At 52.4% G+C, this 26,825-nt stretch overlaps 1 protein-coding gene across 19 annotated transcripts in view; it reads left to right on the top strand.

Moving 5' to 3' along the window:
* The window catches only part of MICAL3 (microtubule associated monooxygenase, calponin and LIM domain containing 3), a 154,952-nt gene that overhangs the window by 59,151 nt on the left and 68,976 nt on the right, over positions 1-26,825 (top strand). For 18 of the 19 annotated variants that reach the window (XM_070371630.1, XM_070371645.1, XM_070371631.1 and 15 more), the window contains 6 exons: positions 19,808-20,145; positions 21,513-21,720; positions 23,924-24,040; positions 24,449-24,550; positions 25,064-25,219; positions 26,133-26,233. In XM_070371630.1, coding sequence (XP_070227731.1) covers positions 19,882-20,145; positions 21,513-21,720; positions 23,924-24,040; positions 24,449-24,550; positions 25,064-25,219; positions 26,133-26,233 — 948 coding nt within the window. In that variant the 5' untranslated portion in view covers positions 19,808-19,881. Of the gene's footprint in view, positions 1-16,149; positions 16,298-19,807; positions 20,146-21,512; positions 21,721-23,923; positions 24,041-24,448; positions 24,551-25,063; positions 25,220-26,132; positions 26,234-26,825 lie in introns of those variants that run through there. The other variant, XM_070371628.1, reaches the window with a different exon arrangement.

Below are 26,825 nucleotides of genomic sequence, written 5' to 3' on the forward strand. Positions count from 1 at the left end.
ATGTAAACCGGCTCCTGGAGTGTAATTAAACCTGCGGGCACCATGTAGACGTCCCTGTGGTGCATCTTTACCTCTTAACCATAGTCATCCTTTTTTTTTCCCTCCCTGTTTTGGACTGAACTTGTCTTTTTACAATAAGTGTGGGACTGAAGTAGATGTGGGAAAGCTAGGCTTTGGCGTTTTCCCACTTAAAATAATATCCTTAGCGGATTGATGGGTCCTTGGAAGAAGTAGTCAAAGAGTCCCTAACTTAAAAGTGATGGTGAAAGGAAGTGGAAGGGAGGCGGTGGAGGGAAATTAATCACGGCGCCGCTGATAGCTCATGTGTGACTAGGGACAGGTGGTGACATGCGCTCAGGCTTGTGTGAGGAAGTAGACGACTTGTGTGGAAATGCCTTGTGAAATGTGAAGTGGAGAGAGTCTGGAATGGACATTGTCCACTCTGGAGGAAGGCTGTGTTAAGAACTCCAGAGGGGAGCTTGTAGTGGTGGGGGCGGGGGGCTCCAAGCTGTTCTCTCCTGTCCTGTCGACTCTGCTGTGACTCACTTGCTCAGAGACGCTCCCATGACCAGCCTGTCTCAGGTCTCTTCCTGTTAGTCACCATAACCTGTGCCTTTCCTTCCTGGCAGTCATATTTTGTAATTATCGTTGACCCTTGAACGATGCGGGGGTTAACCTGCGTATAATTTGTATTTGGCTCTCCGATCTGTGACTCCTCTGCATCTCCAGGTTCTTACTGTTTTGTTTTGTTTTTCTCTTGCCGTGCCATGCAGCATATGGATGGGGCTTCCCAGGTGCACAGGTGGTAAAGAACCCGCCTGCCAGTGCGGGAGATGTAAGAGATGTGGGTTCGATCTCTGAGTGGGGAAGATCCCCTGGAGGAGGGCATGGCAACCCACTCCAGTATTCTGGCCTGGAGAATACCATGGACAGAGGAGCCTGGCGGGCTACAGTCCGTAGGGTTGCAAAGAGTTGGACACAACTGAAGCGACTTAGCATACATGCATGCAGCGTATGAGGTCTTTAGTTCCCCAACCAGGGCTCAAACCCCCGCCCCCTGGAGTGGACGCACAGTGTCTTACTCACTGAACTGCTAGGAACTCCTAGCATCTGTGGGTTTGCCCGTCCCAGTTTGCCCACTGTGTAGCTCTGCAGTATTTACTGTTCTCAAGCATTACGTGTAAGTGGGCCCATGCAGTTCAGACCTGCACTATGAAGGTGTCAGCTGTATGTGCTTGTTTTCTTACTTGTTTATTGTCTGTATCCTCCAGCAGACAAGGGCAGGCTTGCATTAATTCAGTTCACTTCAGTCACTCATGTCCGACTCTTTGCGACCCCAGGGACTGTAGCATGCCAGGCTTCCCTGTCCATCACCAACTCCCAGAGCTTGCTCAAACTCAGTGTCCATCGAGTCGGTGATGCCATCTAACCATCTCATCCTCCATCATCCCCTTCTCCTCCTGCTCTCAATCTTTGCCAGCATCAGGGTCTTTTCCAGTGAGTCAGCTCTTCATATCAGGTGGCCAAAGTATTGGAGTTTCAGCTTCAACATCAGTCCTTCCATTGAACACCCAGGGCTGATCTCCTTTAGGGTGGACTGGTTGGATGTCCTTGCTGTCTAAGGGACTCTCAAGAGTCTTCTGCAACACCACAGTTCAAAAACATAAGTTCTTCAGTGCTCAGCTTTTTTTTTATGGTCCAACTCTCAAATCCATACATGACTACTGGAAAAACTGTAGCTTTGACTAAACAGACCTTTGTTGGCAAAGTAATGTTTCTGCTTTTTAATATGCTATCTAGGTTGGTCATAACTTTTCTTCCAAGGAGCAAGTGTCTTTTAATTTCATGGCGGTAGTCACCATCTGCAGTGATTTTGGAGTCCCCCAAAATAAAGTCTGTCACAGTTTCCAGTGTTTCCCTATCTATTTGCCATGAAGTGATGGGACCGGATGCCATGATCTTAGTTTTCTGAATGTTGAGTTTTAAGCCACCTTTTTCACTCTCCTCTTTCATGTTCATCAAGAGGCTCTTTAGTTCTTCGCTTTCTGCCATTTAGCTGGTGTCATCTGCATATCTGAGGTTATTGATAGTTCTCCTGGCAATCTTGATTCCAGCTTGTGCTTCATCCAGCCTGGCAGGCATGCATGTGTATGCACTAAGTTGCTTCAGTCATGTCCTACTCTTTATGACCCTATGGACTGTAGCCCACCAAGCTCTTCTGTCCCTGGGATCCTCCAGACAAGAACACTGGGGTGGGTTGCCATATCCTCCTCCAGGGGATCTTCCCCACCCAGGGATCAAAGCCGCATCTCTTATGTCTTCTGCATTGTCAGGCGGGTTCTTTACCACGAGAGCCACCTGGGAAGCCCACAGGGACAGTCACCGTATTTTTATTCACCTTCGTAATTTCAAAGCCAAGTATCAGACCTGATATATACCACTCATTCAATAAACGATTTGCTGAATGGAGTTGGTTGGTTGGTTTAGTCGCTAAGTTATGTCCGCCTCTTGCGATCCCATGGACTGTAGCCCGCCAGGCTCCTCTGTCCATTGGATTTTCCAGGCAAGAATACTAGAGTGGATTGCCATTTCCTTCTCCAGGGGATCTTCCTGACAGAGAAACTGAACCTGGGTCTCCTGCATTGCAGGCAGATTCTTTACTGACTGAGCTATGAGGGAGTAAAAGTCAGCAAAACGTGTGGGTCTTCTAGAAAACAGTGAGTCTGGGGACTGACTCTTGTGTGGTACCCCAGGCCGCTGTAGCAGCACCGCGTGTGGTTCTGGACAGGCTGGACTGCTGCCTTGTCTCTGCACCCCCTGTCCCCATGCCTTCCCGCCCATTTGAGACCCCGGGTGCGCAGGGACTGTGGTGAGTCTCCCCTTCGAAAGGGAAGCCCCCTCTGGACCTTGGAACTTGGTGCTAGGGAGTCGGCAGCTGCCAGGCAGGAGCACATGTTCTGTTGGTGTCCAGAAACACACCCCTAGGCTCTGGCCGCACCCGGCGGGCTGCCCTGGGTCTTGGCCAGCAATGCTGCGTCAGGTCCTTCACTGTTGTGAGGGGTGCAGTGCAGATTCCAGTGGCGTGTGCTGCCCAGAGTCTGTTCTCTCAGGACATGGGCAAAAAGGTCCTGGTTTTGTTTGTTTCTAGACTTTTTTTTTTAATGGTGGTATGACGGGGGAGAAGGCTAAGTGCCGAAGAATTGATGCTTTTGAACTGTGGTGTTGGAGAAGACTCTTGAGAGTCCCTTGGACTGCAAGGAGATCCAACCAGTCCATTCTGAAGGAGATCAGCCCTGGGATTTCTAGGGAAGGAATGATGCTAAAGCTGAAACTCCAGTAGTTTGGCCACCTCATGAGAAGAGTTGACTCATTGGAAAAGACTCTGATGCTGGGAGGGATTAGGGGCAGGAGGAGAAGAGGACGACAGAGGATGAGATGGCTAGATGGCATCACTGACTCAATGGACGTGAGTCTGAATGAACTCTGGGAGTTGGTGATGGACAGGGAGGCCTGGTGTGCTGTGATTCATGGGGTCACGAAGAGTCGGACGTGACTGAGTGACTGAACTGAACCGAACTGAATGACGGGGGAGCCTGGTGGGCTGCCGTCTATGGGGTCGCACAGAGTCGGACACAACTGAAGCGACTTAGCAGCGGCAGCAGCAGCAACGTATGTTCTTAAAGTGCACAAATCTTAAGTATTACAAGTCCTGTGTACACACACACACACACACACACAGATGTGTATGTATATATACACCTCTGCATGTGTCCGTCGCTCAGCTGGGAGCCGATCAGTATAAAATCTGGGAGACAGGGATTTCTTACAGAAGTCGGACCTTCCCCACCATGGGAAGTGTTGGGGCAGTGATGGTCCAGATGAGGGGTTGGAGGTCACAGGGGAGTCCCTCTTCAGTCTGCCCAAGTCATCAGTCTGGGTGGACAGGTCAGAGCTCCTGGAGACCTGCTGTCCAGTGGGGCTCACCGGGGTCTGGTGCTGGTGGGGCCTGCTGTTGGGCAGCAGGGTCAGCGGCGAGAAGGGAGAGCTGGGTGGAATGGAGGGAGAGCGAGGATGAGCTGGAACCCCGGCGCCTCTGTCTCTGTTCATCTGCACATCTGACTGTTGAGACCTTCGGAAAGGTGTGGCCTCCAAACCTTGTACGAGTTGCATTTCTGACCAGTTCTAACTCAGAGCTCTGGGGGTTCTGGGAAACATAGTTCCCAGCTGAACCAAACTGACACAGTGCTGCCTGGCCACCCATGTGACACCATCCAGATCAGGGTCCCACTGGCGCCCCTTGCCCCTTCCCTGACAGTGACTCCACCCCACCAGCCCCAGCCATTATTCTTGATGGACTTCTTCAACTCCATAGATTTGGGGGCTTTTGTTTTTGATTTTTTGGCTGTGGCTTGTGGCTCTTAGTTCCCTGACCAGGGATTGAACCTGGGCCCTTGGCAGGGAAGCACAGGGTCCTAACCAGTGGACTGCCAGGGAGCTGCCTCGCCCGTAGATGTGACTTGTGTTTGTCCTTGGTCTCTACAGAGAGGAGCCTGGTACTGTGTTCGCTCCTGTGCCCGTCTGCCTTCTCGTGCTCTCCGTTGGTCTGTGCTCGGCGTCCGCGTTGCTGCGTGAGGCGGTAGTTCATAGTAGTATTCCGTTGCTGCTGCTTATTTCTCATTTTGTATTTGGGTGACTTGCGTTTTAGAGTATTGTGAACTATAATGCTATATACAATAAATGCGTGTGTCTGTGTAATGCCATAAGCATTGTTGTACTTGTCTTTGGGTTAATATAGACATAGATTTCTTTCAGAAGTATTCCCAGGAATAGAATGTCTGAGTTTTATGGTAGAGTTTCTTCAACTTCTGAAACTACTACTGAGCAGTTTTCCAAAGTGGTTGTAGGTTGACACGCTGGTTGTTGAGCTTATATTCTGAGTGTCTAGTTGTTGGTCATTCTAATGAGTGGGCAGCGGTTTCTCACTGTGGTTCTGACTGAATTTTATTGATGACTAATAATATTGGGTACCTGTTCAGATGCTTTTTGGCAATTTGGATGTCCTTTGTGAAGTACCTAGTCAGGTATTTTGGTTGTTTTTCATTGAGTATCTGCTGGTTTCTTATGGGTTTGTATAAATCCTTTAAATATTCTGAATATGAGGCTTTTCTTCATTACAAGTAACCCTTTGGCTTTAAGGAAGTGTGTTCCTTCTTAAACTGGAAACAGATCAGGGTCCAGGCATGTTTGAGAAAGGAAGCCTTTGGGAAAAATGTGGTTATTTGTTGCTCCTTTCTTGGGGAACTAATATGTTGTAGGTTTGGATGTTAGCAGCTCACGTCACTTGTGGTTTTAAAAATAAAATATTGGACGCACAAGTATTTCTACGGCTTTTTAAAAATGGAACTTATCTTGAACACTCAAAATATGTACTCATAAACCAAAAATCCATTCCATAGGGATCTGCATACTTGTCGTGGCTCTGACACTCTGCTAAATTCTGGTGGTAGAAACCTGAGAGGAACTTGCTACCTCCAGGAGCGCCGGGTGGGAGCAGGGGAAAGGGGTGTGCCCAGAGAAGTGAGGAGCGAAGGTGTCCAGAGGGCCTCAGACGGGACGTGGAGCCGAAGCCGTCATGGGTGGTGAGTGGCCTCACGGCTGTGGTGGGCCTTGTGCAGAGACGACCCGAGGGGGTTGGCTGTGTGTGTGCGATGGGGAAGCATGTCCTTGACCATGAACCACGCTGCACAGGGAGGAGTGAGGCGGCTTCCTGAAGCAGCAGATAGATAGATAGAGATAGGTGTGTGTTGGCAGTGGAGAGTAGGCTGCTACTAGCAGCTAAGGAGTTCAGTGTGTCAGTGAAATGATGAGCTTTGCTTAGAAAGACCACTTTGGAAGAAACACGACATGCAAATTGGATTACAGAGTTGTGGTGGGGTCTACAAACTCATACACCCATGTCCATAGCAACATTATTGACAATCAGAAAGTGGACACGACCCAGGTGTCCCATTCGTGGATGAGCACACACATGCAATGTGTAATTAGTGGAACAGTTTTCAGGCGTGTTAAACAGCGCCAATCAGCATTGGAAACATTGTGCTCAGTGAGACAAGCCAGGCATAGGAGGACAGATGCTGCATAACTCTGCTTTTCTGAGTCGCCTAGAGCGGGCAAACTGGCAGCAACGGCAGTGGGCACTGCCTCCCATTCAGCAGCCCAGCACCTGTTGGAACAGGTTCATCTTCAGACTGGGAAGTTATTAAAACACCGCGAGATTGATGGAAATGTTCTTCTAAAACTGCTGTGGCAATGGTTGCATAGTTTGGTGAATTTACTAAAAAACCATTGAATCATACACTTAAAACAGATGACTCTTATGGTGTGTAAGTTATACGTCAGAGTTGTCTAGAGAACCACTCCCTCCGGCCCTGAGCGCTGCACCACGCCTGCCTGGGTGTGCTCTCGTGGGCAGTGGGGGCCCGCACAGAGCTCTTACGGCTCTCTGCCAAGCCCCGCAGGTTGTGAGTGAGGAACTGGCACAGCCTGGGCTCTGCCTTGGCTCCTCTGATCTGGCTGTGCCAGGGCGTCCAGCCCCTGACCTGGCTGGAGCATCCAGCCAGGGAGCAAGCCCCACCCGTCTGTTTCTTGCGCGGGGCTGAAGGGGAGGCGCCTAGAGGCCTGTGACCCAGTTAGTCCTTTATGTGGATCCCATTACTTTTCCCCCTCTAGCTGTTTGGCCATTTTATTGCTCTGTTATCACTTGATTTCAGGGTGAACAGGAATTTTAGTGAAACTCAAATCTTACAGTATGACTGTTTCTCAGCGGTTCCATTTGAAGGGTCATCGGGAGAGGTGGCTATCTATATTCTCTCACTGCTTATCATCTCCTGCCTTCTTTTCCAAATTCCCCAGCTGATTGAAAAGGAGGTAAACAGATTTCCCTGCCTTCAGCGTAGTGTCACTCTGTGCATTTGGACTGCAGCACACGAAGCGGGCGTGGTTCACCACCTGATTGTTACTAACTTCCTCTTCAGGAGCCGGACACTTCTGGACGACAGAGACCTGGCCCACCTGTTGTATTGTCAGCGCCTGTTGTTAAAAAATACACTTGCTGTTAGACGGGATCGTGGCCTCAGTGTGAACAGGCGGGTTGAATCGCCCCACAGGAAGTAGGCAGTGAGCACAAAGAGAGGCTGCCCTTGGCCGGGGGTGGGGTGGTCATCCTCGTGTAACAGTTACTGCATCCTGCTTTGCTCATGCTGTGATACGAGAAGACTCTGGGGCTTCTGGTCAGATGTCTGAGACAGAAGGCTGCTTAGTTAAGGCCCTTTACAAGGTCTTTGTGTCTGATGTCCAGTCTCTGCCTCAGATGTGTAATTAGTGGAACAGATACAGTCCCTTTTCCCTGCCCACAGGGAGTGTTATTTCTGAAGGTGAAATACGCAGTTGGTACCCAAAAGGGGGAACCTCAGAGTGAGATGCTCCCAGATGACCTGGTCATGCTCGGCATCGAGTGGTCCTGTCTCAGCTGAGGTACTGAGGTCCCCCAGCTTGCAAGAGGGCTTCCTGGAGGCAGGCCCGCCTCAGCCACAGGGGGTGAGAGGGTTGGGCAGTAGATCATGCCTACTGCCACCCCTAGGGAACACTTGGTACAACACGTCAGGTCCCAGTGACTCAGCCAGTGAGAGCTTGGGCACGGGTCTCAGAAAATCTAGCTGTGGTCAGGGAACAGCATGTCACCCGAAGCTTGCCGCTGCTGGACCAGAGCAGGATGCTGAAGGCGGCCGTCCCCCCACGGCCGTGGGGTGCTGCTGGTGTTTAGGACGTGGGCAGATGTGGAGCAGAGCCTTCAGGCCCTAGGGGGGCCTCGTTGCCTAATGTTGTTGGTGCTGAACTAAGTGAAGATTAATTAGTCCTCTGTGGAGAAACCTTGGTTAAGTGTTGGCCTTGAGCCCAGAGTAGTTGGAATTTTGGAGCCCGAAGGTCTCATGGCAGTTGATTTTTGGCAATTTGTCTTTGGGAGAAAAGAAACTCAAGTCTTGGCTATACTTCAGCATCCACCGCCCCCCCCCGCCACTAGACAGGAAGGGGGTCATCCCTAGGGCAGGGGTGGCGTAAGTAAGGAGGAGTTGTGGGCTGTGCCCTTTCAGGAGCCTGCCAGAGTACAGCTTGAGTTCACAATATTCCTTAAGTGTAAGGAAATGAAGTTTGTTGTTACCTCCCCCCGACCTTTTCTGTTTTTTTTTCTAACCAGATGGACTCTTTCTCTCCTGAAGGGGTTGGGCTGTAGCTGCAGGAGTGATTGTCGATGGTCAGAGCTCAGTGGAGTCAGTAGGATGAGAGGGCTGCTTTGAGGAGTGTCCGATCCAGAGAAGATTGTGTTTTGCTGGGGAATTATGCCTTAGCCCCATGCCCCACCCCACCCCCACGTTTTTAAAGATTTTTTTTTTTTTTTATTGTGGGACCAGTTTTAAAGTCTTTATTGAATTTCTTACAATATTGCTTCTGTTTTCTGTTTTGGTTTTTTGCCCACGAGACATGTGGGATATGGGATCTTTGCTCCCTGATCAGGGATTGAACCTGTACCCACCCCCTGCATTGGAAGGTGCAGTCTTAACCACTGGGCCACCAGGAACATCCCAGTCCCATGCCCTCTTAAGCTAATTGGGAAGGGAAAGTATATTCTGTAGAACTGGTTTATGATTAGCCCTCATGGTTAATTTCTGCTTTGGAAACAGCTGAGAGGAGTGGCTAGTCGCACTCTCTCCCGAGGCCCGGAGCTGAGGCAGATCAGGTCATTTTGCCTGGTGTGTGGGTGGAGGTGAAGAGGTTGTCATCGACATGTGAGAGATCTTTTTCCTCCTTTACCTGCTGGCCTCTTGAAACAGCTCTGTCATCGCACTCCTGTTTTACAACCAGTCTTAACACCTGCTTTATCGCCTCCTTCCTTCCGTGTTTCCATCTCCAAGAACCATGTGGGTAGCCGGTGAGTCTTCTCCTTTAGACTGTCTAGCCCCCAGGGAGCTTAGACATCACTGTGTTGGTGACTAGGGACACTGTAGTATCTGAAGAAGCTGTAAATGAGGTCCTGAAACGTCGACTGAAAACAAAAGTCCTTTTCTTCATTGAGAACTGTCCAGAGCTGCCTCAGGTACTCCCTTTGGCCACTTCCGAGTCCTGCTCTCCGCCCCTTAAGTCAATAACAAGTTAGTAACAGACGGATCGTCACGTGTCCTTTTTCTCCTTTCTGGATTCTGTGACAGTAGACTCTGTGGCCCACATGAGCCTCTCATTCTCTCTCTCCTCCTTCCCATTGACACATGTGCTGAGTGCAAAACAGAAATGAACGCCTCTTCCTGCCAGCTAGCACCCCTGAGCTGCCGGGAGGCAGACCTGGGCTTTACCCCAGAGCAGTGGGGAGTGTGGAGGGGAGGAGGGGCGGCCCAGGTGAGCAGGAGCACGGGGGTGGAGGGCAGGGTGTGACGGCCGTGCTGCGTGGGGGAAACACACGACTGCACGTGGGGCTCTGCGCATGTGCATCCAGGGCGGCTGAGGACGGCGGTCTGTGTGTGGGTGGGAGGACGCGAGGTGGCTGCTAGACCTCTGGGGCCTTGGGAACCTTGCTGAAGCTTTGGATTACTTCCTGGAAACAGTGGGCTAGTGGGGGATGTAGCAGATCACATTTAAGGGAAGAGATCACATTTTTTCTTTGAAAAGTGCGCTCAGCACTCCTGTAGGGAGTTTAAGATTGAGAGGCAGTTGTAATGGTCCAAGCTGGAGACCACAGGTGTTCCACCAGAATACAGATAGGGAGGTCCTAGAGAGTTCGAATCAACAGGTCTTTGCTCTGAGGTGATTGGATTAAGGGGTGGACACAGAGCAGGGTCTGAAATGACCCCCAGTCTTCGTTGGCGGGTGGACAGTGGTGGCATCTGAGCGCGTAGTGGGAGAGAGCCGGGGAAGATTGGCGGGTGGACGGTGGTGGCATCTGAGCGCATAGGGGGAGAGAGCCGGGGAAGAGAGCAGTGTCCCGTGTGCACTGCTTAGTCGGGGACCCCATGGAGTGTCTGCATGAAGATGTCCAGTAGCGTTTGGCTGTCAGGAGCAAGGTCAGCAAAGATAGAAGTGTTGTGGGGGGGTCGTCCAGTTTATGAAGAGAGGGGGGCAGCCGGAACAGCTGTAGCCGTGTGAGGGAGCTGAGCAGTGTGAGACCAGTTAGTGGCTGAGAGCAGGAGGCCGAGCCAGGGAGAGGAGGGTTTCCAGGAAGAGTTCCAGAAAGCAAATGAGTGAGATAAGGACTGAAGTGTCAGCCTTTCACGCCGCCCTTGGTGGAGTGATGGAGACAGAAGCCAGACTGAGAGGCAGGGGAAGGTGACAGGGCTCTCCAGGGGGTCCAGCGGTGGGGACAGGCGTGTAGAGGGGAGTTAGGAGGACAGGGAGGCAGCAGAAGGGAGGGGCCGCAGCTGGAGATGTGCACGGGGAGGAGGTGTGGGAAGGCGGGAGTGGGGAGTACGGGCGGGCGCACAGAACGTGAATGACCTGACGCCCTGAGCTGTACACGTAAGGATGCCCCAGACGTTCGATCGTAGATGGGGCCAGCTTCAGAAGAGAACGCGAGGCCCCTGACTGGCGGGACATCCCGAGGGGCGCGAGGACAGCGAGTGCAGGTGGAGAGGCAAAGGCGCTGCCTCTGCCCCTGCAGGCGGGGTGCCGAGAGTGGGCAGGTGGGCGCGGATGGGGGCCTGAATCCAGCCAGCCTTGCCCCCACCCAGACTGGGTCCCGGCTCAGTGTGGGCCGCGTCAGTGTGCGCTGCCGGCTTGTCTTCCTCCTGCAGCTCAGAGGAGCCGCCTCCCCACCCCACTCCTGAAGCTGTGGTGTCAGGTGTCTAGCTGTCTGTTGGTGCCCCCCACCTTCTCCACTCATCCCTGGGCACCTTGTCACAAGCTGGTGGGCGGTGCTGCTCCCCCTTGTCGTCAGCCCCAAGTGAGGGCTGCAGACACCCTGGCTTATGACAGCAGCATGGATTTCTGAGGCAGATTTCACACACACACACACACACACACACACAACTTGGATCTGGAAAGCTTGTAGGTCCTTCACTTTATCTTTTGGGGCAGGTGGGCTGGAGCTGCCATGTAGCGTTTCCTGACACTGATAAATTCTTCTCTGGAACCAGATTCTTTGATGGGGGCGGGGGGACAGTTACTCTGAAACTGTTTGGCTGTGAAAACAAAGCTGCCTCCAGGTCTTGGCTCCTCTCCTGCTGGGTGGGGCCCGTGTGAGCAGGTGTGGCCTTGGAGAAGGCCTGGGTCCCCTAGTAGGACCCCTCATAGGACTCCAGGTGTGCATGTTCCTGCTCTCAACCTGGTGGCTCTGAGCGCATTTTCATTTGATTCCTCTTCATCTCATGTCCCAGCAGAGTTCTGCCTGAACCCCAATGCCACCCGTCCGTGCACTAATCTGAGAGGTACTTGTGTGCTGCTCTGAGTCAGAAATGGGTTCTGGGTGCGACGGTGCAGCAGGGAGCAAAGGGCAAAAGTCCTTGTTCTCACAGAGTTCACATTCTAGAGAGGAGGACCGGCAGTAAATAGCATTTACAGTATGTCGGATTGCGGTGAGTGCTTCAGGGGGAAGCAAAGATGAGCCGGTGCGGGTCAGGGAGGGCCACACCGAGGAGGCAACACCCGAATAGCAGCCTGGGGTGGTGAAGGTGCGGCACACACGTGCCAGCCTTTCAGAGAACGGGCGCCCCGTGTGGAGTGAGGTTTTCCTCTGTTCCCACGATGTTTCTAGGACCTGACACAGTGCTCGGCACGCAGCGGCTGCTCAGTAGTGTGTTCTGCATGTACGACTGGACCTGGGGGACAGTATTTCAGATGAGGGGACAGTGAGGGCTTGCAGGCAGCAAGGAGGCCCGTGTGGCTGAGGGGCCGAGCGTGGGGGCCACAGGAGGAGAAGCGAGAGGGTGAGGTCAGGGGTGTGGGCTCCCGGGACCTTCTCGGGGGATCCGTGAGCTGAGAACTCTCACGGTAACACTAGGCTGGAGGGGCTTGTCTGCTCACTAGCTTATGGTGGGGTTTTCTAGAGCTGCGTGATATACGCAGCAGATGGAGGGTGCAGGAAGCAGGTGTGAGAGCCCAGTTGTCTTAAGTCGATGTTGTCACTCTAATCGCTAAATTTTTGTTTTGGAAAATATTTTATGAAAGAGAATCTTAATTGTGTTACTGTGTTTTAGTTCAGTCTCTCAGTCGTGTCTGGCTCTTTGCGACCCCATGGACTGCAGCACACCAGGCTTCCCTGTCTGTCACCAACTCTCAGAGCTTGCTCAAACTCACGACCATTTAGTCGGTGGTGCCATCCAACCATCTCATCCTCTGTCATCCCCTTCTCCTCCTGCCTTCAATCTTTCCCAGCATTGGTCTTTTCCAATGAGTCAGTTCTTCGCATCAGGTGGGCAAAGTATTGGAGCTTCCGCTTCAGCATCAGTCCTTCCAATAAATATTCAGCACTGATTTCCTTTAGGATGGACTGGTTGGATCTTCTTGCAGTCCAAGGGACTCTAAAGTATTCTCTAACACCACAGTTCAAAAGCATCACTTTTTCGGCACTCAGCTTTCTGTATAGTCTAACTCTCACATCCATACATGACTACTGGAAAAACCATAGCTTTGCCTAGACGGACCTTCATTGGTAAAGTAATGTCTCTGCTTTTTACGTGCTGTCTAGGTTGGTCATAACTTTTCTTACAAGGAGCAAGAGTCTTTTAATTTCATGGTTGCAATCACACTGCAATTTGCAGTGATTTTGGAGCCCCCCAAAATAAAGTCTGTCAGTTTCCATTGTTTCCCCATCTATTTGCCATCAAGTGATGGGACTAGATGCCATGTGGGCCACTGTAAAAATGTTGGCTTTAATGCTGCTTTGGGAGCTTTGTCCATCTAGGGGGAGGGGTCCTGGAGGGGTCTCCGGGCAGCCCCGCTGCCATCCTTGTGGGGTTGTCATGTCCCTTTGGGCTGCCACAGGGCCTCGAATCAGCAGAGCCTCTTGAGCAGCTGCCCTGCGCCTGGAGCCTGGTGCATGGGGCTGAGCTCCAAGGAGCGGGGCCAGCCCGTGTACAGGTAGACAGCTTCTGGCTGTGCTTTTCCACAGCCTCAGTGAGCGTCTCTCTCCGTCTCTTTCCTCACCTGCCCACCTGGATCCTCATGGCCCTCAGACTCTTGGTCTCTGTCCCACAGCTCTGGACTCTTGGTAGTGACTAGGCTGAGGTTCCCCTCCTGTCCTGCCGTGAGTCCCTACGCCAGCCCGAGTAGTGCTGGATGACTCACAGGTGCTGTGTGGTCCATCGCTCCCTGCGAGGTGCCGCTGCAGGATGCAGGCTGGGGAGCAGAAACTCGGAGTCCCTGTGACACCAGAGCACCCTGGCCTTTATTGACTGAAGGGCTCCGTCTCAAAGAGGCAATACGGTGATACATTGTAAGAAGAATCCTGGTTGTGTATCCTTGCTCACGTCACCTGAAGATGCCTTTCTGGAGGCTCTATGCCTGGCGGCCGTGCATTGTTCTGACGGCACTGTTTCTCTAGCTGTGCCTGAGTGGTTCTTCCTTCATGGCAGCTCGGGCCTTGGGCTCTAGGGCCGGAACCTGGCCGCACCGCTCTCCTGCTGTGTGACTCTTAAGTGTCTTTAAGCAGCACTTTCCTGTCTGCAAAACGCAGGTGGTAGATTGCAGTGGAGGCTGAGATGCCGTCTGGATCTGACCTCTAGCAACTCCTCAGCGTTGGCCGCTTTCACGACAGTCCTTGTATCTTCCATGTGAACGTCGGAGTTTGGCAGGAACTTGCTGGCAGGCCTTCTCCTCCAGCCCCTCCTGCCCAGTGCCCTGGTCACACCCTCTGGGACAGGCAGGGGTGGGCGGCGGGCACAAAGGAGGCTTCACCACATTCTTCTTTCTTTCAAAAGACAGAGCGGTCTTGAGTTCTCTCATTCTGTTATGTGAGTAGCCACTTACTTAGCTTAATGTAACCTTTTGTGAATGGGATTATCAACTACTAGTTAATAGTAACACTTCTGTCATTTACTGGGTCTGGCTGTGCACCCAGCAGTGCTAACAGTTTGCATTCATTACCTCAATTCCTGCAAAAAACCCTTTGATTCATTGAACATTGCCTTCATTTTGCAGGTGAAGATAACTTCTTGAGATCCCGGGCCTGGGGCTAGTGTTCTTTTTGATTCTTTGTTTTTCTGGGTTGTCTGGGGGCAGGCATCTGCATTGCATTGGCATCAGCTGTTATGTTTACTGGTGTTTGGTTCTGACTTGGACTTTCTTTCTAGTATTTGCTTGGGGTGACAAAGGGCAGGGGTCATTTCTTTTTAAAGTTCAGTTTTATATATATTTTATTTTTTGATCCTTCAATATTTTATTTTTGTGATCTCTCTCTATATGTACTTACAGAAATGTTTGATTGACATGTGGCTGACCTGTGCTGTAGAGCGCAGTGACTCAGTTGTACACATAGATACTCTTCCTGTGTTTTCTCTTCCCTCGTGGTCTATCACAAGGTACTGAGTGTGTTCCCTGTGCCATACAGTAGGACCTTATTGTTTGTCTGCTCTGAGTATAATGGTTTGCATTTACCAGCCCCAAATTCCTTGCCTATCCCTCTCCCTCCCCGCTTCCCCCTGTCAACCACGGGTCTGTTCTCTACGAGCAGAAGTCCTTTCTGACTCATTGGTCAACTGTGTAGGTGTTTTTCCTGAAGAAATAGATTGCTATTGAAGAAAGTAAAATAAAAGGTTTTGAGAAAACACAGTATTGGGGATGAGTGTTGTTCAGAATTGGAGACTTGGAGGAGAACCCAGAGGTCATGGTCCAGGCTCTTCCTGGCCCGCTCTAGAGAGGGCTGTTTCATAGCCAGAATAAAGTGGTCTGAGGGCCCATAGCAGAGTGCTGCATTCATAGTTGCTCTTCCGGCCCAGCCGTCTGCTCTTGCATAGCCCTCACGTTAGATAGAAGTTTTCTCTGTCACCTCCATCCACTTCTCCGCCTCTTGTCCCCAGCCACGCAGGGACCCCAGACAGATGCACTTGTCAACTCCATAGACACTAGAGTGTTTCTGCTGGAGCTGCAGAGACTCAGTCCCTGCCCTGAGCCTGTGGGGTGGGGGTGGGGATGCTCAGTCACGTGCTTGCGGAATTAGGACTGGTGGGCAGGACTAAAGAGCAGAACCAGGGAATGGGGAGGGCCACCTGGAGGCTTCTGTGTCCTCAGCATCCTGCCAAGTGTTCATCTGATGCTAAATAGGATGGAAAGTCAGAGAACAGGGAATGGAGCGAAGTCAGGAACAAGGATCATGAAAAGGTCTGCTTTCCTTCTTGTGTTGTGAGCTGCTTCCTGGGAACCAGAGAACCTTATCCCAGGGCCGTGAGGGATGAGACGGCTTTGGGACCAGAGCTGGGAAGCAGTTGGGGTGACAAAGAGCTTCATTTCCAGATGGTCTGATTTAGTTAGCCGCCCCAGGCAAGGGACTCAGTGTCCCCATCCACAGATGATGGTGATGGCCTGGGCGGTCCTTTTTAGAGAGACTGATCAAGAACGCAAGGCGTTTGGCCACCTTGGTCCTTGTTTCCGCAAACACGAAGAAATCTCTGTAAGTTTCCTCCTAATGACATTCTAAAACAAGCCTTCCTGTTTGCCTGCCTTCTAAGGTCTGTTCAGACAAGCAGCGCCTCTGAGTGCACTAGGAAGGGAGCATTTCATAGATTCCTTCGTACGAGTCAGCTTTGCACACATGCTGGTATATTAGTGGTGGAGAAGCTCAGGAGAAATTTAACCAAACTTGGCTCTGATTTTTTATCCTTGAAGTATAACTGTCATTTTGTTGTTTTGATTCTCTTTCCTTTTTCTATCTTTAAAAATAAATCTCCTCCACCCCTCAAGTAACCACCCATCTATTCTAAGAGCCAGAGATTGAGTGTTCTCAAACCAGCCATGAGTCAGTGACAGCCTCTTGCTCTTATAAATAGAAACATAGACTCTGTTCCCGCGTGTTCTTCATAGGCTGTCTCTCCAGCACTTTCCTTTCCACAGCCAAGGAATGTGCTTCTGAGTCAGCAGTCAGCTGCCGAGGTTGGAGCACTCAAGGCAACGCCAGCGGCAGAAACCACACCGCCGCGGGAGACTGGGCCTCCCTTACTCCTCCAACCTCCCTCCTCAGACTCCTCACTTTCCTTGTTCCTTCCTTCCACACCTTGGCTTTTCAACCCCCCGGATTTCTGGCACCTTCCGGCTAGGTTTCCAGGTCTGTAGGTTCCTGCGATCACGACTGTTGGTTTTCCCAGGCTGCTGGGACGTACACAGCCATGGGTGGTTCAGGAGAGGCTGGGGGAGCACGACCTGGGTTTGACCTTAAGGAATGAGGGCATGGGGGCGATGGTGGAGGGCCTTCTGTCTGCCCAGCGGCCGTCAGCGTGGACCAGCGCTGGGCAGTGCCCAGGCCGCACGCGACGTCCCGCCAGCAGAGCTGCAGAACAGGCACTGGAGTGTCTCTGCTGTGGCCTCTTGGCTTGTTGAGGAGGAAAGCTGAGGCAGCCCGAGGGAATTGATCTTGTGTAGTCTTACCTCGGGCGGCTGTCACACTGTCCCAGGAGCCACCTTTCCTCCACTTATCTGCTGTCATTAGTGACCTGGGGTGAACTCCCGTGGATGGGCACTTCTCCGCGTGTGCCTCCGACTGGAGCCTGTTCATTTGAAAGCGCTTTGCATCAGCAGAGGGGGTGGGGCGGCAGGTGTTAATGAAGGAGTTTGTGTGTGGTGAGGTTTGAGGAAATGGGCAGCTCTTTGGAGGTATTTATTTCAAACATACAGCCAGCCAGGGAGTGTTGGCCCATTCTTCAGAGTTCTTTGAAAGTAGATGCCGAGACTTCGGGAGAGGGAGAGGCTTTTAGAAATGCATGTTGCAGGATCTTGAGTGTGTTGAGGTCAGCTGAAACACAGAGGTCCCTCGGGCTCCTTGCTCATCCTGGCAGGGAGTGGAAGGCGGCTCCTGCTCTTTAGGAACAAAGAAAAATCATCCTCTTTCTTGACGAGAGGTGGGACGAGAGGTGGGGCGATTGGAGTTGGTGCGGTCAGTGCTTTCCAGACACTGTGGCTGGAGGAGTGCCAGTCACCTGTGAACACAGGTAGGCAGGCAGGGGCCGGATCACGGGAGCCCTCTGATGCCTCAGGAATGAAGCAGATACAGCTGCAGAGGTCCCGCCCCGCCCGGGGCAGGAGGCAAGGAGGGCGCCCACGGAGCACACACCCTGCCACCTTGGTTTCTAGTCGCTGGCTGGCTGTTCCCCTTTCCTCCACCTCTGGACAAACACATCTGGTTTTTTCTGCCACTTAAAAACTTTGACCACCTGACATTTCTAAGATGACCACTGGCTTGTAAGAAAAATAATGGATTCTTGAGAAATTTTAACGTATTTCTCTTGCTGCGTTCTGCTATCTAGAATAAGCTTGCTTTGGGGAGACTGAAGGTTAGTTCCAGTTCCATTTCTCGCTGAACTCTTGGCCCTGGGGGTGCTGGGAAAGGCTGTGTTTTTAGCAGTGTGTATAGGAGGTTGTTGAGTTAGTGATGTATTTGAGATGAGAAGCAGATCAGCGTGTGTCAGGTAAAGAATTACCACCTTTGGCCTCCACAGAACAGGTCACGGCATCTGGGCCCATCGCTTAATGGCACGTAGATGGGGAAACAGTGGAAGCAGTGATGAACTTTATTTTGTTGGGCTCCAAAATCACTGCAGACGGTGACTGCAGCCACGAAATTAAAAGACACTTGCTCCTTGAAAGAAAAGCTATGTCAAACCTAGATAATGTATTAAAAAGCAGAGACATTACTTTGCTGACAAATGTCTGTATAGTCAAAGCTGTGGCTTTTTCAGTAGTCATGTACGGATGTAAGAGTTGGACCAAAAAGAAGGCTTAGCATGAAAGAATTGATGCTTTTGAACTGTGGTGTTGGAGAAGACTCTTGAGAGTCCTTGGACAGCAAGGAGATCCAACCAATCCATCCTAAAGGAAATCAACCTTGAATATTCATCGGAAGGACTGAAGCTGAAGTTCCAATACTTTGGCCACTTGATGTGAAGAACTGACTCATTGGAATAGACCCTGATGCTGGGAAAGATTGAACGCAGGAGGAGAAGGGGATGACAGAGGTTAAGATGGTTGGATGGCATCACCGACTCAATGGACATGAGTTTGAGCAAGCTCCGGGAGATGGCGATGGACAGGGAGGCCTGGCGTGCTGCAGTCCATGGGGTCACAAAGAGTCAGACACGACTGAGCAACTGAGCAGCAGCAACAACGAGAACATGAGGACTGTTGTGTTTGGTGACGAGGGAAACCCTGGAAATGGCAGTTCCTTGTATCTAGAGTAAACCGCCCACACCCTCAGTTGATCTGGTTTAACTTTGTAATACATGGCAAGGTGTGGGGAGAAGCAAAGTGTTACTAATCCTTTCCAAGGGGCTTCTCACCTCCTGAGAGCTTTAGGACGGAAGGCGGGTCTCTTCTGCTTCTGGACGGAGCTGGGAGGCAGGCAGGTGGCATCCTCAGCAGACAGTTGGTGGCTCCCTTCGCCCTCGGCTGCCTTGCTGGGTAGTGGGTCACTCCCGCTTCTACAGAGCTGAGCTCTGGTGAGGCCCTGTGTCTCGCTCAGTGGGAGGCGGGGACGCACCGGGTGGCCGCTCACCTGGAGCCCCAGCAGTGAGCCCTGTGGCGGGAGGGCTCCTCTCACCTCCTCACTCGCTCAGGGGAGAGTGGGGCTGAGGGAGGCAGCAGTGTCCTTGGGGTGTCCGCACGTGGACCCCGGGCCACGCCGCTGCTCGTCCTGTTGGCCTGCCCTGCTCCTCTGCTGCCCCACTACCCTGGCCCTTGGCCCCTTGCCTCCCAGCTCTCACAGTACTTCTAGGTGGTGATGGTGCGTTAACGTGGTCCTCTGAGACCTCCCCACACCCTCCCTTGCGTCTGTACCGTGTCCACTTACCCGCCCCCAACCCACCCCGTGCCTCTGTATCTCTCCAGACAGCCGTCTGTGCTGCCGCCCCTTCCGTCCGCGAGTCTCAGATCTCAGGGGTGGAAGGGGCGGCAGCACAGACGGGTGGCCGGAGCCCTGGGCCGTCCTCTTGCCAGGACTCTCTGTGCAATCTGGCCAGCCTCGAGTGGGCGGCTCCCACCTGGACACCGGGCCCCCTGGGCCTCAGCCTTGGCCGACTGGCCAGTGTGCCCCTCCACCAAGGCAGGTCAGATGTACCAGGGTCAGAGGGGAGCTCGCCGCGCCCCCCGCCCCAGATGAGTGTTTCTCTTTGTCACGCCTTGGCCTGGTGTCAGCATTCACTGAGTCCTTTCCTCTGTAAGTCTCCCTTGCAGGCCTTCCACTTTCCTTCCTCTCCATGTCCTGCACTTCTCCCCTGCTGGCTGACACTTGCTCCTCCTGGAAAGCTCAGCTGTTGTCCCTCAGAGGCCCATCTTGGGTGAGGACCCTTTCCCTGTGACGGGGCCTCTGCCCGTGTCCCCAGCCCCGTGCCTCTCTCTCTGATGCTCAGTGGAGCGCAAGCCTGTCTCACCTGCTCAGCTGTGATGTCCCTGACAGCAGCGGTCTTGCTCCTCTCCATTCCCTGGGCCTCAGATGGTTCCTGGTGTGTGGAGGGCAGGCCGCGTGTTACATTGTCGAACAAATGACTGCTGCACTTGGAAACTGTCTCCTAGAAGATGTTTCTAGATACTGACCGGGATGTGCTAACCAGCCCTTTTTCTTTATTAGGTTAACGTGACGGCATCAGGCGGGTCCACAGCCCTCCCCCTGCCCCACCTGTCCAGGGCGCTGAGAGTGGGGACATGGAGGAGAGTAAGAACGAGGCCACGAATCGGGCCCACGTCCTCTTTGACCGCTTCGTGCAGGCCACCACCTGCAAGGGGACCCTCAAGGCCTTCCAAGAGCTCTGTGACCACCTGGAACTGAAGCCTAAGGACCATCGCTCCTTTTATCACAAGCTCAAGTCCAAGCTTAACTACTGGAAAGCCAAGGCCCTCTGGGCAAAGCTGGACAAGCGGGGCAGCCACAAAGACTACAAGAAGGGAAAGGTGTGCACGAACACCAAGGTAGGGCCTGGGACTCGCTGGAGAGGGAGAGGGCATTGGGTGGAGGTAGCCTGTGAGGCCAGGTGGGGTCATCTACTGCCTGGGGGGGTATCGGGCTGAGCCCGCGTGCGGGTCCTCTGCCTGTGTTCATTCGACCGTTCCTCCTGCCCCGCTCTTACCCCTGAACTGACACAGGAACATGGGCATCTCAGCTGCTGAGAACTACCCTGCAGTCAAATGATATGGGGGCTGTTTGATTTTGCTGCCGCTCTGGCTGACTCTCACGCTGTTAGAGGACGCAGGCCACTGAGCACAGAGGTAGCCAGGCCCTGTTGGGGTCCTGTCTGCCTGGGTGGCCTGGTGCTTGGCAGAGCAGCCTCTGGACTCAGTGTCTGGTAAGGTGTGCAGAGTATTGGCCAACTTGGGGATTTCCCACAGGCTTCAGACATCCTTTCATCCATTTTCCAGAGGCCTGTGTTGATAAGCAAAGGCTTTATAAACCAAAGAATTTCTTTTGCTTGCTTCACAGTCTAGAGAAATCTTAGGCAAAGACCAAAGATGTCCACTCAAGTGTGCTGTAGGAGGCGTGGGGAGTGGAGAAGGATAACACATTCTGTGTTTTCCTCATTATGTAAGAGCCCTTTCTGTGAGAAGCTAGAAAAGCTAGCTTTTGCAGAAGTTGGAGATGACGTTAGGACTGCTGTTACTATTTCATGAGCCTTAACTTGCCCTGTGTGGGTTTGTATTTGGGTAGGTATTCATACACAGAATTCAAGTAATTCAAAGGCATACTTTTATGAGTGTGCTCTAGAGTTTTATTAAGAATGAGGAGAACCTGAAGCCAGAGGCAGTGCCTGTCTCTCCTCTGGACATGCATGTGAACTAGTTCAGTGTCAGCCAGAGTCCTTCTCTAGAACATGGATCTTCAAGAACTCTCTTCAGCACAGGAAGCTCTGACTCCTGAGGATTACCTCCTGGGAGTCTTTCAAGCGGTAGGTCCATCCAGGACCCAGGCTTGCTTGGCTGTGTGTTTAGTGATCTGTGTCTCCTCAAGCAGGCAGAGATCTGCTTGACTTACAAGCCTTCCAAAAGGTTTTCTCCTGTTGATGAGAGATGACATGTGAGTTTCATCCTGTGTTGATGTCATGGCCCAGGTAAAGATCTGCAGGTGCCCTGTCTGAGTTTCTGTCCAGCAGTGAAAGTCAAGTCTTCCTCCATCCAGAGCGCTCACAGGTTCTCTCTGAAGCCATTGTGGGCGCTCCACTCTGACCCAGATGGGAGTGAAGGTTTCTTGGTAATGGGGAGAATAGCCCTGTGGGAGTTTTAGGGAATGGTAGTCATGAGATCAAGAGTGCTGCCTTTGCCCTGAAAGCAGCCATGTCTTTCAGTGTCTCATCATTGGAGCCGGCCCCTGCGGTCTCCGCACAGCCATCGATTTGTCCTTGCTGGGAGCTAAGGTGGTCGTCATTGAGAAGCGAGACGCCTTCTCCCGCAACAACGTCTTGCACCTCTGGCCGTTCACCATACATGACCTGCGAGGTCTGGGTGCCAAGAAGTTCTACGGCAAGTTCTGTGCTGGGGCCATCGACCACATCAGTAAGTAAGATCAGCACTCCTGTGGAATCCTGCCTCTGCCCACTTCTCAGGGGACAATGGCAGGCAGATTCTAGAAGCTGGTGGGCCCTATCATCGTTCGTGTCTGTTGTGTAGAGAGCACACTCAACTTGGAGTTGGAGTACCTGCCTTCCAGAGGTTCTGTAACCTGAGATTCTTAAGTGCCAATGTGTCTCCTGCAAAATGAGTTTAGCTTAAGGACCTCTAAGATCCTGGGCTCTTACTGAGCACTGGCAGTGGGCGGGATGGGCGCTGGGGCAAGTCCAGGAAACAGACCTCCAGTGTGGGCTTTGACCCTCTGGTGGTTCATAGTCCAGAGGGAGAGGCCCGAGGTGTGGGCTCGCTGTGACGCACTGCTGTGGGTGCCTCCTGATGAGAGGGCACATGCTCTGGGGGTGGCCCTGGGTATCAGAAGGACGAACTCCTGGTCTGGCTGTGAGTGGCCAGTCGATAGTGGGATTCCTTCGTTGGGTGGTTCTCGTGAGGTCTGCAGCATGCAGGGCTCCTGCTGGACTCTGGTCCCCTCCAGGCTCGGCCTGGGCCCGTGCTTGAGTCAGTAGACATTAATGCAGACAGTGCTTTTGTTTTCATGCTGATCTGAAAAGTGGTTCAGAACAGACTGTCTACTTTATGAGGCTGAAGTCTTGTCTGTTGATCGTCACTGGTGGTTTCAGGGGGGCCTTATCAAGGAGCTGCTGTTCGGAGCTCTTCAGGTGTGTCCTGTAAACATCGGCTTCAAAGCAATTGTGCCAGTTTATCACCTGCTGGCCGACAGAGGCCACATTCCACTAGTAGCAGAAGCGCTCTGTCTGTTGGGCTGTACGGTATAAAGCATCTTGGAACTCAGCTGTGTACAGCTATAGTGTGTGCCAGCAGAGGATTTAAGGAGCCTGGGAGTGTGACTCGGAAGGGTGGGCGGGGAGGGAAGTAACTGAGATGACCTCAAGGAGGGTTGGCAAGTTTCCTAGCACGTTGTCACAGCCTGCCGGCATCTTGGTCTTAGCAGAGGGCAGGGTCGTAACATCAGTGGACTTGTCTGCCTTGTGCGTGGCAGGGTTTGTTGTAGAGCCCAGACCCGCTCTCAGTCCCGGGCTGCTGCCGTGCCTGGCACCTGGGAGGCACCCACTGGACGCTGAACAGATGCGTAACTCACTGTGACCAGGAGCACGATTCCTATCATTCTGAGCCTTGGTTCCTACACCTGTGGACCAGCGGTGGGAGGGGGACAGTAAGAGACTGAGGTTGGATGGAGGGTACCCTTTTCAGCGTGTATGGATGTGTGGCCATCAGTGAGGTATGAGGTGAGAAAAGCCGTGGGCAGTTCAGGAGGCAGTGCAGCCCTTTGTGTCCAGTGGGAGGTGCCCCTGGCGCCCATCTTTCACCTTCTGTGGTGAATCCTGTCAGCGTCACAGGTTCTGCTCAGTCACTGTGACTCTGAACCCATCAGGGAGGATGTGGGGCTCTGAGCACATCAGGGAGGATGAGGGGCTCTGAGCCCATCAGGGAGGATTGGGGGACTCTGAGCCCATCAGGGAGGATGGGGAGCTCTGAGCACATCAGGGAGGATGGGGAAGGGCTCTGAGTACATCAGGGAGGATGGAGGGGCTCTGAGCACACCAGGGAGGATGGGGAGGGCTCTGAGCCCATCAGGGAGGATGGGGAGGGGCTCTGAGCCCATCAGGGAGGATGGGGAGGGGCTCTGAGCACATCAGGGAGGATGGGGAGCTCTGAGCCCATCAGGGAGGATGGGGAGGGGCTCTGAGCACATCAGGGAGGATGGGGAGGGGCTCTGAGCACATCAGGGAGGATGGGGAGCTCTGAGCACATCAGGGAGGATGGGGAAGGGCTCTGAGCACATCAGGGAGGATGAGGAGGAGCTCTGAGCACATCAGGGAGGATTGGGGAGGGAGCGGGTCTCCTGCTGTCTCAGTGCTCTCGTGTGCTGGGAATACCTAACCCAAGAGGTGGGCATGGCCCCATGTGTGTCTCTGGAACATCTGCACTGAGTTGTATTTGCCCTGGGAAAGGAAAGACGCTACAGGCATGGCTGGGAAAAGCCTGCTGCCGGTGACTTTAAGCAGCCGAGTAAACTCTGCGTGCATGGGTGGGTGGGGGAACTGGGGTAGTGATGCTGACTGTCTGCCCCGCTGAGGACCCTCACTTGTGCAATCTTCTGCCCACTCAGGTATCCGTCAGCTTCAGCTAATACTTTTGAAAGTAGCCTTGATCCTAGGCATTGAGATCCACGTCAATGTGGAATTCCGAGGACTTGTGGAGCCTCCCGAGGATCAAGAAAATGAACGTGAGTGTACAAATAAGGAGGGAAAGGGGCTGGAAGGAGTGAGAAAGATTCGATCTATGGGGGAGACGACAGGCGTCTCGGGTAGTTTTCAGAGCTGGTTAAAGGGCTTCTCCGTTTGTACAGCCTGTGGAGGAACTTTGACTTAATGAGGAGGCCCTGACATAGTATGAGACATGCCGGGTGCTTGGATCCGTTACAGAAGGTCATGTGCTGGGGGACGTTCCTTTGTGAGCCTTCCTCAAAGCTTCTTTCTTTCTTTGGTTTGTGCCCCATGCTTTTATGCCTGCTATGTTTGACATGGGATTTTGTGCCATCTGCACACCTGGATATCTAGAGATCTGGGTGTATGAATATCTCAGGTGTATGAATGGGTCTGGTGACGACCTTCATTCTGACTTTGGTCCACAGGAATAGGTTGGCGGGCCCTGGTGCACCCCAAAACACACCCTGTGTCAGAATATGAGTTTGAAGTGATCATCGGCGGGGATGGCCGCAGGAATACCTTGGAAGGTACTGGGCAGTCTCCTCCTCCTGCTGGTTCACAGCCAGGGAAGGGTTGCCCTCTCCAAGCCCCGTAAGAGCTTGTGTCCTCAGAGTCCCCACTCCTGAGACCTCTCCTCTGGTCCGTGCCTGTGCTGGTGGATGGCAGGCCCCACCAGCTGGCTCTCAGGCACTTCTCTGGGTGCAGGGAGACAGGCTCTCATGAGCCGGGTGCACTGCAGATCTAGACCTGACTTATTCAAGCAGATGGAGCCTCACACTGAGTGCTTCTCTGGCCCGTCGGATTTTGAGGCGTGTGTTAGCTGTGGGTGACTTTGACATCTTGCTGGATTGGGAAGGCTTTGGGAGGTAGACACCTTACTTCCAGACAGAGGAGAGCTGCCCTCAATTTCCCGTGATTCCCACCCCCAACACTCCTCCATGTCCCCATCAGAACCCCTCCTATTTCTCCTGTTAGACGTGAACTTCCTGCTTCTCTGGCCAGCTTTTGTCACCTCTGAAAATTTCTTCCCCACTTCCCAGGATTTCGTCGGAAAGAATTCCGTGGCAAATTGGCCATTGCCATTACAGCAAATTTTATTAACCGAAATACAACAGCAGAAGCCAAAGTGGAAGAAATCAGTGGTGTGGCTTTTATATTCAACCAAAAATTTTTCCAGGAACTGAGGGAAGCCACAGGTTGGTGTTAATACTTCCACGGCGGAAGGAAAGACTCTGAACACCGCTCTGGTCCTCGTCTCGGGGGCTGGCGGGGCGGGGGTCGTTGCTGCTGCTGCTGTGCTGTGGCCTCTGCCCTTCCTGCACTGCTGTGCTTCGCTCTGAGCGTTGTGCCGTTCATGCCTCTGTCTCCTGCTCTGCTGTCTTTTGTGCTCATCGCTGTGGCTGGGCTGCTCCTCCTGCTTGAACCCCTTCCCCTGCCTGGCACTCAGTCGCTGTGGGTGGGGAGCCCTGGTTTGTTGAGAAGCAGACTGTAGGTGTTGAGTGTGTTTTCTTTTTCCTGAGTTCATTTGCTTCTGAAGTAAACCACGTGCCAGATAAAAACGAGGCTGTTGTATGGTAGCTTGTGAATAGATTCACTTGGACATTCACTGCAACAAAAATGTGTGACAAATTGCAGTTAGCTGTTTTCTAGAACACAGTTTCTTACCATTGCATCTAATTTTTTAGGTTAATAGAGTTAAAGAGCCAGTAGTGCACTCTCTGCTTCCAGCATCTGGTTGTCTATCTTGCTCGTGAGCGTCTAGGAGATTCCCCCGTTGCTTTGATGAGTATCAAAGAGGCTTAACCTGAGAACTGACTCAGACCCTCTTCCTCAGGGTTAACCTCTCCCTTCTTCCCATCCTCACGTTTCTGCTTCCTGTTGATGGCTGTTGTTGGGATAACAGGGTGTCAGGTAAATGCAGAGCAGTGTGAGGATGGCCAGGCTTCCCCCTCTTTTTGTGAACAAACGGGCAGGGTGTGAAGATCGGGCTCAGACACCTGTTTTCTCTTTCCTGCCTGGGGTTCCAGGACCCCGGTCTCTGTGGACTGATAACAGTCATCCCCCCACTTCTCAGCAGACCCTCACGTGTGAGTCTGTCCTCTGTCGCAGGAATCGACCTGGAGAACATTGTCTACTACAAAGATGACACACACTACTTCGTTATGACTGCCAAGAAGCAGAGCTTACTGGACAAAGGGGTGATACTGCATGTGAGTCACGGATTTCTTTTAGACCTCTTTTTATGTATCAGGTCATGTGATTACCAAGATAAAGAATTTTATTGTCTGATCAGTTTTTCTTGCAAAGTCATTAAAACGAGTACCTCACTCATCTTCTGCTGATGTTTTGTATTTTGTAATCCTCTGATGTTTTTTAGTTTAACACTTTAAAAAATCTCATTTTGGAAAATATCAAGTGTGAACAAAAGTGGAGAGACTTGGGTAATGAACCCCCGTGTGCCTCTTATCCAGCTTCACAGGGATCAGCACGCGGCCAGCACTGCCTACTCCCCACTCCTGCGTGGGGCTGTGCAGAGCAATCTCAGGTAGCATTTTGTGCATAAATATTCAGTGTAATTTTAGTGCTTAGGTTTGTGGCTTATGGTACATTCCCATGTGGCTGATTATTGGTTGGTTAATAGGTCGTCCTTTGGGAGAGGGTTGTAGAGTGAAGGGGCTTATAGAGGGAAGGGAATTTGGTGTTTCTGGGATCTGGTTACAGAGGCCCAGGGAACAGAGCCTCAGTCAGGCTTTATTTGGACCTCTTTGTGGCCTGACAGTGAGGACTCTTGTTCACCTGGAG

The sequence above is a fragment of the Bos mutus genome, chromosome 5 (genome assembly GCF_027580195.1).
Source record: "Bos mutus isolate GX-2022 chromosome 5, NWIPB_WYAK_1.1, whole genome shotgun sequence".
Lineage (NCBI taxonomy): Eukaryota > Metazoa > Chordata > Mammalia > Artiodactyla > Bovidae > Bos > Bos mutus.